This window comes from Diceros bicornis, chromosome 17 (assembly GCF_020826845.1).
Source record: "Diceros bicornis minor isolate mBicDic1 chromosome 17, mDicBic1.mat.cur, whole genome shotgun sequence".
NCBI classification, from domain to species: Eukaryota; Metazoa; Chordata; class Mammalia; order Perissodactyla; family Rhinocerotidae; genus Diceros; species Diceros bicornis.
The window spans coordinates 20,091,521-20,104,659 of record NC_080756.1 but is presented as its reverse complement, the minus strand read 5'-3'; the positions used below and the strand labels follow the sequence as shown (position 1 = coordinate 20,104,659).

Below are 13,139 nucleotides of genomic sequence, written 5' to 3'. Positions count from 1 at the left end.
TCCTTTCTGCCCCCCTGGCCAAGGTCAGGCTAAAGGGCTACTCTAGCCCCGCACACTCCGAAAGAGGAGACAAAGTCAGGCCTGGTGCTTCAAGCCTTTGTTGAGATAAGGAAGGTCTGGGGTTTATGTACAAGCGAGAAGGGAGGTGGTACATGTACAAGAAGGAGTGGGCCCCTGTGTTCCCTTCCAGGGGCTGAGAATAAACTGGCAGAGGACTGAGAAAATAGCTAAGACTGCCATGCCCCCTGCCCCCTGCAAAAAAAAAAGAAATCTAGCTGAGGAAAGGAGGTAAGGATGCTGTTGGCATTCCCTTTCTCTAGCTATCGTGGGGCCGGGGCAAAGAAAACCACTACCCCTCGGCCCACCTCGGCAGGGAGAGTCAGCCTGGAATGAAAAGGGCCAAGGGCAGTGAGCATGGAGCCTCTCCTCTACCCTTATCATTAGGGCACAGCTGGGCAGGGCCCAGGCTTAGGTGGGCCTTGCTCCTGGTAAAAGATGATCTGAGATTGGCAAGGTCCCAGGGCTCCCTAAGCCTGGACACTTCTAGACCATAGCTGACCATAGGGCTGCAAAAAGGAAGGGAAAAGAAGGGATAGTTGCTTTCTCCTTTCGTCCCTCTGGCTCTAGTGAGAGTGAGGCCTGGGTGCCCCTGTATAGGCTAAAGCTGGAAATGTTTTTTTCCAGCTCTGAGCTGACTCTTCAGGAAATGAAGTTGAAGACCTTGGGGGCAAAGTGCAGTACTGGAGGCACCAGGGAAGTGCCAGGCCCTGAAAGACCCAGTGCCCACAGTTTCAGCAGGGAAGATGCAGCTTTGAGAACTGGGGTGGCAGTGGACACTGGGTTGAGAGCAGCACAGCTTTCTGCTGTGCCCTTGGCCAATTCCAGGGCTCCGGTCCACTGGTTGGACTTGCAGGACTCTGAGAGTTGAAGTGCTTCTGCCTCCAAAAGGGTCTCAGTGGGGGCCTGGAGCCCGAGGTGGGCCACTGGGTGGCGCAGCACTCCTGGCTTGGTGGCAAACGACAATGGGCTGGTGGTGGAGGCCTGTGGGGAAGACAGAGGCCTGTGAACAGGCAGGGAGGCTGGGCCAGGCCCCACTGTCTATAGGAAGAGTCTCTTCAGGAACAGCCCCACAGGCAGGGCAAGAGGAGAGTCAGCCATGAGGCCGATGAGGGAGAAGCTTAAAGAGAGGCCGGAAGGGATGGTCAGGGAGATTGCCGGGGCTCTGCATTTTCAGAGGACCAGTGGGGGCGACTAGAGGCCACTGGGAAGTAGCAGAAACAAGGTAGACTCAGCAAGAGCCTGAAGCTGGGAAGACACCTCAGGCAGATTGGATATCAGAAAACAGAGGTCAAGGGACATCTGATGCCCCTGGGCAGAAGCAACTGCTGGAGCTCTTCGGAGGAGGGACCCTGAGGTGGGAGGCAAGGACAAAGGACACCTGGGCCCAGGAATGGAGCCTCTCAGCCTCAGCGATCAGAGGAAGTGGCCTGGTCCTGCCTGCTCTGGCAACTCCCTACCCCTTGGGTCTTAGTAGAAGCCAGGACAGCATTAGTGGGAGAGATACCACTCCCCTGAGGGCACATGCAGGGGATTAGCCACACTTCGCAGAGCATGGGGCATGCAAGGAGAGAAGTATGTCCCCATCACCACGAGGCTGCCAGAGGATGGTTTTACTTCATGCAGGGGAGGAGGTGCCTGTGGGTCCCAGCAGGAGTCCTGGGAGGTAGGCATGCAGAGGGGGCAGCTGTGGTGCCCAGTACCTGTCAAGGGCCCCAGCCTTGGGGGTTAACAGTTTGACTCATCATGGTGGGCTGCATCGCAGAAGAAGCGTGAGCCCCGCTTGGCAGTACGGGCCGTGAAAGGGACACTCTTCAGCACTGTGGCCCAGGAGAGAGACAGTGGTCAGGCCCCAGGGGGTAGGGTGAGAGGAGGGCCCAAAAGGGTAAGGTTTGGATTTGGGAGCTGGGCCCAGTGGCCAGGCCCCAGGGAGGGAAAAGGGCCCCACCTGTGATGATGTCCTCAATGGTACCATCCTTCCCCTCGTAAACAGGCCGGTGCTCCTTGGCCTGGCGCCGCCTCAACTCTGCAATTAACTCCTGCTGTTGCCACTTGTTCCGCTGGGATGGGGTCTAGGGCCGAGCATTTGAAGGGGTAGGGAGTCACCACTAACCTACCCTGGGGTTGGTTCCTGCCCCAAGATGCCGTCTGAGGATGCCCTTGATTGTGCATGGCAGCCTAGCCCCCATCATTGCCTAGGAATCCTCTCCCAAAGCTCCTCTCCCCATCCTTCTGGACTCCAGCCTCAGCCCCTCTGGGTGGTCCATGGGCTCCAGTTTTCCATCTCCTCTCAACTTCTCTGCTTCACCCCCTCCTAATCCTTTGCCCTGTTCTCCAGGCCCCAGCTCTTGGTCCCACCTACCTTGGCATCCAGTTTCTTGGCTTCCTGAGCCAGCTGCTTCTCCCGCATTACCTCCTCCTGCTTCTTGCGGGCTTCATTCTCTTGTTCTGCTTCCTAAGAACCGTTGGGGGGGCAGGGTGGTGAGGCTCACACAGGCTGTGAGGGGAGGGGCTGACACTGAGGGTGGAGAGTGGGTGGCAGTGGGACCAGCAACCCCAGGTGGCCACCCTCTGGAGGGGCACTTCCTGCCCAAAACAATGACAGGAAGGGCCTGGGCCCCCACCCTGCCCACCAGTTCACAGCTAAGAGGCCTGAGGCCAGCTTCCACGCTCCCTCCCAGGACTCAGAGGAGAAGACGGAAAAGGCCAGACCTCAAGTCCAGCCCTTTCTCCCCCACCAGTTTTCTCTCAGCCAAACTCCTCTTTAAAAGTCTCTCTTCCACTCACCTTGTAAGAACGAATGAATCGGACAAATACTGGGAAGAATACAGAAGGAGGTGTGGTCTTGGGACTCTCACCGAAGTAGCGCACAACTGCATTGTAGGCCTCCTGGGAAAGGGGTGGGCAGAAAGGGTCAGCCTGGCAGGGAAGGAGAAGCCCGGCTCCCCACCAGGGACAGGAGGCCCACAGAAAGCAGCCCCAGCCCATGCCAGCTGGAAAAGAACCAGGCTCCCAAAGCTCCCTAGAGTGTATGTCTCCAGCGGCAGCGGCCTGCCACCCCCAACGCCCCCTGTCCTCCACATACAGCCAGCCAGCCACTTGATAAAAGTTCTCTGATCTAAGAACCAGGACTAAGCCCACCTAGAGGGACATAGTGCCTTGGCCCTGGCTGCTCCCACCCGCCTCCACCCTATGCTCGCCTCAGCCGTCTTGGCATCACGCTGGAGCTTGTCCAGTTTGCCTTCATTGGTGCTGAGGAAGTTCCGAAGGACGCTGTTGTCATGTATGCTGCACTCCCGCCGAATCAGCTCCATGCCCCGGCCCAACTCCTTCACATCTAGCAGCACGTTCTCCAGGGACACTGTGGTCACCAGAGCCTGGGCTGAGGCCCGCCCAGGGTCCAACATGCCCACCTCCCAGCCCAGGGCTACAGTGGACTCTGGCCCTCCCCCTCTGCATGGCTCACTCAGGTGGTCACACTGCTGCTTCCTGAGCCACCCACATTGACAGAGGGGCACAGTAAGCTAACCAGGCTCTCACAGGGGCAAAGGAAAAGGAATGAAGGTTGTGAGCTCATGACCCCAAAGAGCAAGGTAGCAAAGGAAGGCAAGCCAGAGAGATTGCTGGTCTCCAAACACAGCTGCCTCAGGCCTGCCCGTTTCCACGAGGTGGGCAGAAATAACAGCTACCTTATGTCTGTGGGGGTCTTTATGGTTTTTCTAAGCACTTCACATACAGCATAGAGAAACGCAGTCTCTGGGGCCAGCCTGAGGGAGTTGGGAGTAAGGAGCCACTGCTGCCCTTCCTCTTCCTGCTCCCACTGCACCCAGGTGGGAAGGGCTGGGTTGGGCCTCGTGCCTGCAGGAAGGCTCCCTCTGAGGTGGCCCCTGCCCATGGCCCCAGCGGAAAGCTTTGAAGTGGTCAGAAAGAAGATAACAAGAGCCAGAAACGAAGGGACCCAAGTGTTCCCTCTGCTCATAGCTTTCTAGGATTGTTCTGGGCTGGACACGAGGGCAGGCTCGCTGGGCCAGGCTGCCCTCACCTGCTGCCGCCTTCTCCACAAAGTGCAGCTCGTGCCAGAAAGTAGCCAGGTCAGGGTATTTCTCCTTCACCGTCAAGGCAATGAAATGCAGCAGTGTCATCTTCCTGTCGGTGGACTTGGTGTCCAGCAGCTGGGAGAGGGGGTCAGGGGGCAATGTGAGAGGGATGAACACCTTGGTTCCACAGCCGCTGTCCCTCAGGCTTCCTGGCCCATGTTGCCCCCGCCATCTTACCAGATCCAGGCTCTGGAGCTTGAAGCCGTACACAGCTCCCCGCTTGCTGCTGTTCATGTAATTCCCCAGAGCAAGTATGATCTGCCCAAAAGGTACATGGTAGGAGGTCAGGCCAAGCCCTGAGGGCTCCTTCCTCCTCTCTGTGTGGCCCCAGGCCCCCACCCAGCACCTGGGAACCACCAGCACCCCCATCCACAACCTCTCCCCACCTCCAACATCTGCTTCAGCTTCTGTGAGGACTTGACAGAGGCGGAGGCTGCAATGATGGCATTGAGTTGCTGAAAGGCAAGATGAAGAGCTGAGTAACCCCACGCCGAGATGGGGCAAAGTGAGTGAGGGGCTGGAAGGACTGGTAGGGCAGGGAGGTGACTAGCATGCGGAGGGGTAGCTGCAGACAACCGTGATTTGGGTGGAGGCTGTACCGGTGTGAGCATCTGCAGGTTGTCCTGGAAGTTGCCCAGGAAGGCCATGCCAGCCATTCGCTGGGTCAGCCGCTCCACCTTGCTGAAGAGCAGCATGAAGCGGTCCTCGGCCGCCAGCTCCTCGAGGGGCTGCCGCTCCCGCTCATACTGCCGCAGCAGCTTCACCTCGGCCTCTGTGGGCAGGAAGCGCATCAGGCACTCCACGAAATCCACTGGTAGTGTCTGTAGGTCAAACCTGCACAGGAGGGAGGAACCACCTCAGGTCTCTCATTTGTCCATGTTATCCATCATCCCTTTATCCTCCAGCTCCTAGAAGGACTGAGGGTGGGAGCTGTGAGCAGGATACAGCCAGAGGCAGAAGACTTGTTGCCTCATCTGTCATAGCACTAGTAACAGTCCTAGGGGAACAATCTATGCCCTGTTTAAAAACCCTTCAATGCCTTTCCTCTGTTCCTAGAGGGAAATCAACACCTGAGCCTGCCTTAGGAAGCCCAGCCTGCAAGACTTCTGCTCCCCTCCCTACCCTGTCTCTCCTACTCCCTTCCTTACACTAAAGCCACAGCCAATTTTCAGTACCTAGGGCACCATGCTTCTCCCTCCAGACCCTGAACTGCACTTTATTTTTTTGTGAGGACGATTGGCCCTGAGCTAACATGCGTCACCAGTCCTCCTCTTTGCTTGAGGAAGAGTGGCTCTGAGCTAACATCTGTGCTAATCTTCCTCCATTTTGTATATGGGACGCCGCCACAGCTGGCTTGAGGAGTGGTGTGTAGGTCTGCACCCAGGATCCGAACCCACGAACCCTGGGTCACCGAAGCAGAGCGCTCAAACTTTACCACTACGCCACCGGGCCAGCCCCCTGAACTGCACTTTAAATAAATACTTCCTTCAGGTCACAGGCAAGACATTGCCTCCTCTGGGAAGCCTTCCCTGATCACCAAGCTCAGCAACCTGGCCTTCCCTGTTCCAAAGCTGCCTATATCTCCGCCACATTGGTGGTTATCACCCAGTGTTACTGGACTATTCCCACTAGACTGGGAGCTCCTTGAGTGAAGGTCTGGGCTGAATCCCCAGCACCCACACAGTGCCTGCAAGAGCATGGAAGCAGTAAGTTCTGGCCAAGCCAGTGGATAACTGAGGCGTGTGAGGCAGTTCTGTCGATGCTCTAGAATCGAGGGAAGGCCAGGATCCTACATGGAGAATTAGGTTGCCAACTGGTTAGGAACCAGGGCCAGGTCAGTGGGAGCCTCACATGTGGATAGCCCTGCAAATCTCCTCAGCTGAGCGGCCAGCCTTGCGTAGGGTGATGGCCAGGTTCTTGGCACGATTGGCTTCCAACAGGGTCACTTTGCTGGCAGCCTTTTGCGCTGTCTTGTTCTTGGAGCAGATGAGGTCGAGGGCAGGGCCCTGGGCTTTCGTCTTGAACAGTTCTTCAAACTTGTCCAGGTCCAGGTCCTGGCAGGAGATGATGAGAAGGGAAAAGGCTGTGGTCTCATACTACTAGAGGACCCCCTGGCAGCATGACCAGCATCGGCTCATCTCTAGTTCATGGAGGGCTGAGTCTGAGGGCTTTTCCAAGGCCAGGAGATCTGGCTACAAGGGCAACCTGGACCCCAGCCCCCAACCCCACCCCTCAGTTCCCCAGGCCCTGCTACCTCCAAGATCTTCTCATCATCAAGTTCGCTGAAGACGGTGCCACTGATCTGGTTGGGTTTCAGTGCTGTCCAGTTGAAGACAGGCAGCCGGAACTTGGTCTTGATAGGTTTCTTGATGCGAATGGCTGGTTTGGAAGGAGGATCAGTGAGGCAGGGGCCAAGGACACACTCCCTTGGCCCCACTAGCACAGCCCAGAGCCCTGAGAACACTCACCTGACAGGCCTACTGTCAACACCACAGAGGGAGCAGCGCCAGGGAGAGGTGGGGCTGGGGGACACTTGTCTGGAGGAAGAAAGGCATAGTGACCCAGGGGCCAAGAGACTCTTCAGAGTTGCCTCCCCTCTGCCCGCCCCACCTGTCCTTAAAGAATCTCAGAGTAGGAAGTTGCATGAACTCCCTGCCTGAGTGGCTCCCAGGGGGCCTAACTCTGACAGGGGCAGGTCTTGCTAGTCTCTGACCCACTCACTCCTGCTTTCGTCTACGCCCTCTCCTCGGCTGTCTTTGGAGGGATCAAGAGCAGCATCTTTATGCTCCTTAAAACAGATCCATGTCTGCCCTTAGACATCCCTTGCCTAATAACTTGAGCCTTCCTCAGATTCTAGCCCTCCCTCAGCCCTCTCCCACCTGACTTTATATCCTTCCAGCCACATCCCCAGTTTCTCCCTGAGGAATACACTGCTGACTGGGGTTTTGGTTTGGCCCCACAATGAGGCTACCTCTCCCAGCTCCCAGGGTCCTGCTTACCTGGTAATGGGGGAGCTGGGGGGGGCAAGGGAGGAGCCGGTGGTGGAGGCAGAGGTAGGGCCTCCTCAGGGGGCGGGGCTGGAGCCAAGAGGTCCAGGTCGGAGGGTGGCATGCCCTCACTCAGCTCCGCAGGGCCTATCCGGGCCAGAGCCTCGCTGCCCACTGACTCCAGGCCCCGGGCACTGGGCTCCAAGTGGCATCGGCGCTGGAAGGCCTCCTCCTTCTCTTTAATGAGCCGCCGCAGAGTGTGTACCTGGTGGCTCGTGTTCTCGTAAGTCTCCTATCAGGCAGACAGCACAATTAAGGAGAGTGGGCTGAAGGCGCAGCAGTCATTGCCCCTAGGAAGAAGCCTTCATACCCAAGGGTCTCTCAACTAGGGTTTCTGGGAGGGTTATGAGACAGAGAGTGGCAGAAACCAAAGTGGGGACCAGGCGAAGCTGGAATGCAGCAGAACAAAAGAGGTGAGCAGAAGAGCTGGCCTGCCCAGCTGGCGCTCTGAAATGTCCTTCCTCTCTGCTTCAGCCTTAGTCTCACTGGTCTCTCAGGGCACAGGCAGAAGGCTGCCCCTGGAAAACCCCCTTGATCCACCAGCAGCCTACTAGGGCCGCTGTCAGCCCTTTGTACTTGGGACTGCTCTCATTTCATTTAGCCTTGTATAATCACTCAATTGGAAGACACCTAAGGACAAGGCCCTGCCTTAGCCAGCTCTGTATCCTCCATACTCCCAATACAGTGCTTCAGACTGTTAGCAGGGGCTCCACAGATATATATTGAGCTCAACAGAATAAGCATAATTGTATTCCATGGAAGAAAAGGTAAGTTGGGGGAGGATATTACAAATAACAGAAAGTTAGGTGAGGGAGAGAGAAGACACTGAAATATGAGGATCCCCTGCTCTCTCGATTTAGGATACCTGGTGGATATCCTAATAAATAGTTCTGAGTACCTGGGCTACTCCAGGCATGCTCATTACGCAGGGCAGGGGGTGGCACGTGGAGGTGCAGGGGAGGGAAAAGCAATTGGACAGGCTGGTAGGAGGAGGCCTGGACTCCAGAGGTGCCTGCAGATGCCCCATCTGCTCCCACCCTCTTCTGCGTGTGTCTAGACCACTCTGGCTTCAGCTTCCCTCTCCAACTAAAAAATGGGGTGTAATCATCGGGCTACCCTCATCTGAGTGCCTCAAGCGTGAATCAAGATCTGGATTCATGAGGACTTGCCATAACTCAGGAAAGAAAGCAAGATCCCCAGGCACCCAGTACCAGTCAGGGACTCCATTCCCCAATTACTTGGTACCTTGATACTCTCCAGTTCCTTCTCCCGCTGCAGCAGCTGTTTCTCTAGCTCTGCCACACGCATCATATTCTCATTCTCTAGGTCCAGAAGCTTCTCTGTGAGCTGCAAGATGGGAAAGGCAGGTTCAGCTCAGGGCTGGCCCTAAAGCCTGGGCACTCAGCATAGCCTGAACCCGTCAGGCCCCAGGCCCCAAAGGCAGCTTGGCCTTGTGGCTTCCCTACATCACTCCTGTGGGCCCAGGGCCTGAGATCAATTGAAATAGATACAAGACAAATGACCACCTCTGACTCTCTCGAGGCTGAGGCCACCTCACGCCTAGCCATGGAGGTCAGTGTGTGTTCTGATCTATGGATGATCCGGTGCCTCAGGCAGAGCGGAACATGCTCTAGAGAGCCTTGGTGGGTTCTAAGGCTTCCCTCAGGCTCACTCTGGAGGCAAGTGGGTCAGTTTAGGATTCCTGGAACTCAGATGTCCTCATCCTCTCCCCACCCTCAACAGTGGTTCTGGCAGCAAAGGAAGATCACTTACATGGGACACATGCTCCTCCAGCTCCTCCACCTTCTCCAGGGCCACATTCTTGGTCTCGGCATCCTCCAACAAACCCCCCACATCAAACACGTTGTCCAGGTATGCCTGGATCTGCACCTGCAGCTTCTCGCTCTCTGTGTGCCTTGACTTCTGGGGAAAAGCAGAGAGGGTAGTAGTTGGGGGGCCTCCTGAGAAAGACTTAGTCCTCATCACCCTCCACGACCACTTCCTTGAGCACAAGATCCAGGGAGTTCCCACTATGGCTGTGCCAGATTCTCGCCCCATGGAGCCGCCTGACTGGGGAGCCCTCTGCAGGAGGCCTGAGTCCCAGGCAATAAAGACAGGTAAGCTTCCAGGAGCATCGAAGACTAGGCTCTTGTGAAAGAAAAACCCTTTGTGCTATGGCTAAGCTGGTCCTCTAGGACTCTAGCCCAGCTCACCTGCAGGAACTCCTCCAGCCCCAGCTTGGTAAATTCATACTGCAGGTGGACCCGGAAGTTCATATCCTCCACCGAATGCACCACGATGTTGATAAACTGCATGCAGGCCACCTGGAGAAGCAGCAGCCCAGAGGGGCAGAGACAGGCAGGGCAAGGAGAGACCCAAGAGACAAGGAGGGTAGGCAGCTGTTAGAACCATCATCACCAGGTGGATAATCAAAAAGAGTGAATTAAAATAGTTAAGTCTTTCTGGGAGCAATAAGAGTATTTTAACTTAAAAAAATGTTAAACTTAATATTCAGTGTATGAAGACAAGTAAATTACATGAGAAACAGATGTAAATGAAGATACAGCTCTCTAATTTCCTCTGCTCATCAGCAGGTATTTCTTGAGACAACTCTACTTAGTTGAAGACTCTACACTAAAGGGAAGAGAAGCTGGAGGAAGAGTTTGGGAAAAGGAAAGTAGCTCAGAGAGGACCCAAATCAGGGATGGTAAGGCCACAAAAAGGGGGAAAGGAGGTAGATCTGAGACACACAAATGACATTGTCCTCAAGTTTCTAAAAGCTCTCCGGGGTGGGCACGTGGACAAGGAGCATTTATGGAGTAGAGACAATCATTCTAGGTTCTACACAGAATATCAGAATACGCTGTCTGCCTGGCCCCTGTTCTCAAGGAGCATGTGGCCCTGCTGGGCATGTGCCTGACCCAGGCCCAGTTCCTCACCATGAAGTCGATGTTGCTGTCCTCATTCCGGAAATACTCCATCAGCTTCTCAAAGCGGTGCAGCTCCTTGCATACCTGAACATGCAAACTTTCTCAGTGAAAAGATCTGTCCCAGGCAGAACCCAAGCCCCTGAGCCCTGGATCCCAGGAACATCACAGCAAAGGGACTGGTTCAGACCCAGTTTAACCACAACTCTCTATGCGATGGGCCATTCAGGACACAACAGAAGAAACCCTGGGACCTGACATGGGCCCTGGGTCCCTGGTCCCCCACCAACTTGCTGAGGGAGCTCAGTAAAGCCTGTGCTCTTAGTCTGGGCTTTAAGTGCTTCTGAGGATAGGCCAAGAAGAAACACAGGGGTCTGGTGTTGCCAAGTTATTGAAGGAAGGAGGGAGGTTGGAGGCCGTGGCTCAGGCAGGAGGCTGAGGTCCTAGTAAGGATGCAGGAGAAAGGCCAACGTGCAGGAAAGCCCCTGTGCTGAGGGGGATCCAGAGACCCCTCTGAGCCTCTGGCTTCAAGGAGGAAAAGCCATTTCCTGGCTTGAACAATGGATGCTAGGGAAGAGGTCCAAAGAGGAGGAAGGGGTGGAACCAGCAGCTGCGGCTGGATGTCGAGGAATCCTATGTTCAAGCAGATAGGGGTTTCAGAGCCAGGCCCAGAGGCTGGGGAAATTCCAAGTAGGAGCTCCCTCTCCCCTCACCAATAACAGCCAACAACCCAGGAGGATCCTTGCTTGCCTTCTCCTCCCACTGCAAACACATCTGCCTTGGGTGCTACCAGTGGGTTCACTGCCTCAGAACCACCCGGGGAGCCTGTTAAAGCACAAACACCTAGGCATCCCAGGGGTCTGCACATTTAACAAGCTCTTCAGGTATTCTAATGCCTGACTAGGTTAGGACCCCTGGACGATAGCCCTCAGCTATCTGAGGGCATCCTGATCTAGCCAATCAGGAGCTTTCCTGGCACAAGATCTGGTAAGACTGAAGTTCTGGTTTTGGTAAAAAAAAAAAATGGCAGGGGGGACAGGCTTAGCTAAAGCACTGGGATGTTAAATCACTGGGATGTGTGAGATCGCAGGAAAGGTGCTCACCTACCTGGCTCCCACCTCCTCCCCACCAAATACACACACACACACATGAATGCAGGAGACTGACCTCTTTGAAATTGTCAAAGGCAGCAAGAATGATTTCGTGACCTCCCCGCACCAAACACACGGCTGCCAGGAGCTCCAAGACAAGGGCTTTGGTCCTAAGGGGTGAAGAAGGAAGATTAACACCTTAGCTCCCCACCCTGGCCACCACAGCTCACTTCCACAACTGGGTGACTCCTTTCAGAGAGTAGAGACAGCCTCGGTGGTGAGAGGAGAGAGTGGGTTTGGGAAAGAGGCAGTGGCAGGAAGGCCTGCTCCCTCACCAAGCTGTGCAGACCAGAGGGAAGCCAGGGATACTTCTCTTCCAGCAGAGGTGAGAGAGCCAAACCAAGGCACTGACCCAGGCCACAGGACCCCAAGGCCAAGCAGGGCTTCTTATCCGGGATGAGTGGAGGCCAGATCTCCAGAACCCGGGGCAGAATGGGGAGGAAAGGGGAGGGAAGGGACTCACCTTGGATTCTTGTTGTTGAGACTGAGCGCAATTTCGTTGACAGCATGGGGGTGGGACATGACCAGGTTGAATCCATACTGTAGCAAGGGAAAGGACAGACAGAGGGGAGACCTTGCTGGTGAGGAAGGCAGATCCCAGCCCGATCTCCTTGACTGCAGGCCCACCAGCACACTTGTCTTCTACAAGCTGATGCCCTCCTAGCTCTCCTGGTTTGGCAGATGAGGCAGAAGAGGCAGAGGAGCCATGGCTAGTGCTGCCCCCTTACCTGATAGTTCATGATGGCTCTGAGACAGAGAATACAGACATGGACATCATCCTTCTGGCTCACGAGGCGGGAGTTCTTCAGGGCCCTGCGCCCAGGGAGAGTGCTATACCTGGGGGAGAGGGGGGCTGCTGGTGAAGGGTCCAGGAGTGCTCACATCACCCAGAGAGCAGGATGCCCCTGAGCAGCAGCAGAAAAGTGGGAAAGTGGCCTTGCACCACCAGCCCAGAGAGAGAGGGTGCAGGAGGCAGGGTGCTCAGCTGTTTCACCTCCTTGGAACAGGTCTTTGTCAGTAAGTACCCAGGATCCCAGCTTTATAATAAGCGCCCAAACCATCCTCAGCCCAGAGATCCTCCAAAATACAACAGTAGATGTGCAGGCCTTCCTAGTCCTTGAGATGAGTCCAGGGAGACATTCTTTTGGGTCTTCCCTCCTCCTCCTTCCAGTTGCTGCATCTTCCACATATTCCCTGGGGCACGAGCATGTTGGCTCCTATCCTAGTTCTATATCCCAGAAAAGGCAGAGCAGACCCCAAAGGCTTTAGGAGAGCCAGGGGCTACATCTGGTTTGCAGTCCCCCAGTGATGTTTCATGAAAGAAAGAGGAAACACAAATGGTGTCTGCTCATGTATAACTAGGATGAGGAGCGGTGTCAGGGGGATAAAACCCAAAGGAGACGAGGAGAAAAGCGTGGGCATGGGAGATGAGACCACAGGAAGAGCCACAGGAGCCAGAGGAAAGCCTCCCAGGGTAGGAGGGGCTCTGAGAAGTCAACTGGTCCATTCACCTGCCTCCGGGCAGGACGGCTCTTAAGATACTGCAGACAAATGAACACGTGGCAGCCTCGAAGGGAAAAGGCCTAAAGGGAGAAGTGAAGGGAAGGCGAGCAGAGGGCAGGCTGGGTGGGAGCTGGTCTCCGAGCAGCTGATGGGGCAAAGTGGAGATCCAGAGGGACACAGACATGAGGGCAGGAGCTGGATCACTCGGTGAAGACCAAAGAGCTGGGTGAGGACAAGCCCTGCCCGAGAGGCTGGGAGGAATGGCAGAGTGAGAATAAGAAATGGAGGGGCCCCCAGAGAGGGGGTGAGGAGAGGGGAAAGCTGGAACCCCAGATGGGGTGGGCACAGCCGAGGTGA

At 55.7% G+C, this 13,139-nt stretch overlaps 1 protein-coding gene across 2 annotated transcripts in view; it reads right to left on the bottom strand.

Annotated features, from left to right (window-relative positions):
- Positions 1-82: 82 nt before the first annotated feature.
- The window catches only part of FMNL3 (formin like 3), a 54,260-nt gene continuing 41,203 nt past the window's right edge, over positions 83-13,139 (bottom strand). The window contains exons 7-27 of one of the 2 annotated variants that reach the window (XM_058558317.1): positions 12,008-12,116; positions 11,743-11,819; positions 11,296-11,389; positions 10,141-10,215; positions 9,415-9,525; positions 8,975-9,124; positions 8,447-8,548; positions 7,154-7,433; positions 6,623-6,691; positions 6,409-6,533; positions 6,006-6,208; positions 4,754-4,988; positions 4,541-4,609; positions 4,332-4,412; positions 4,100-4,229; positions 3,258-3,418; positions 2,845-2,946; positions 2,420-2,512; positions 2,006-2,129; positions 1,761-1,877; positions 964-1,041 (exon numbers count right to left, since the gene is read on the bottom strand). In XM_058558317.1, coding sequence (XP_058414300.1) covers positions 1,786-1,877; positions 2,006-2,129; positions 2,420-2,512; positions 2,845-2,946; positions 3,258-3,418; positions 4,100-4,229; positions 4,332-4,412; positions 4,541-4,609; positions 4,754-4,988; positions 6,006-6,208; positions 6,409-6,533; positions 6,623-6,691; positions 7,154-7,433; positions 8,447-8,548; positions 8,975-9,124; positions 9,415-9,525; positions 10,141-10,215; positions 11,296-11,389; positions 11,743-11,819; positions 12,008-12,116 — 2,482 coding nt within the window. In that variant the 3' untranslated portion in view covers positions 964-1,041; positions 1,761-1,785. Of the gene's footprint in view, positions 1,042-1,760; positions 1,878-2,005; positions 2,130-2,419; positions 2,513-2,844; positions 2,947-3,257; positions 3,419-4,099; positions 4,230-4,331; positions 4,413-4,540; positions 4,610-4,753; positions 4,989-6,005; positions 6,209-6,408; positions 6,534-6,622; positions 6,692-7,153; positions 7,434-8,446; positions 8,549-8,974; positions 9,125-9,414; positions 9,526-10,140; positions 10,216-11,295; positions 11,390-11,742; positions 11,820-12,007; positions 12,117-13,139 lie in introns of both variants that reach the window. The other variant, XM_058558318.1, reaches the window with a different exon arrangement.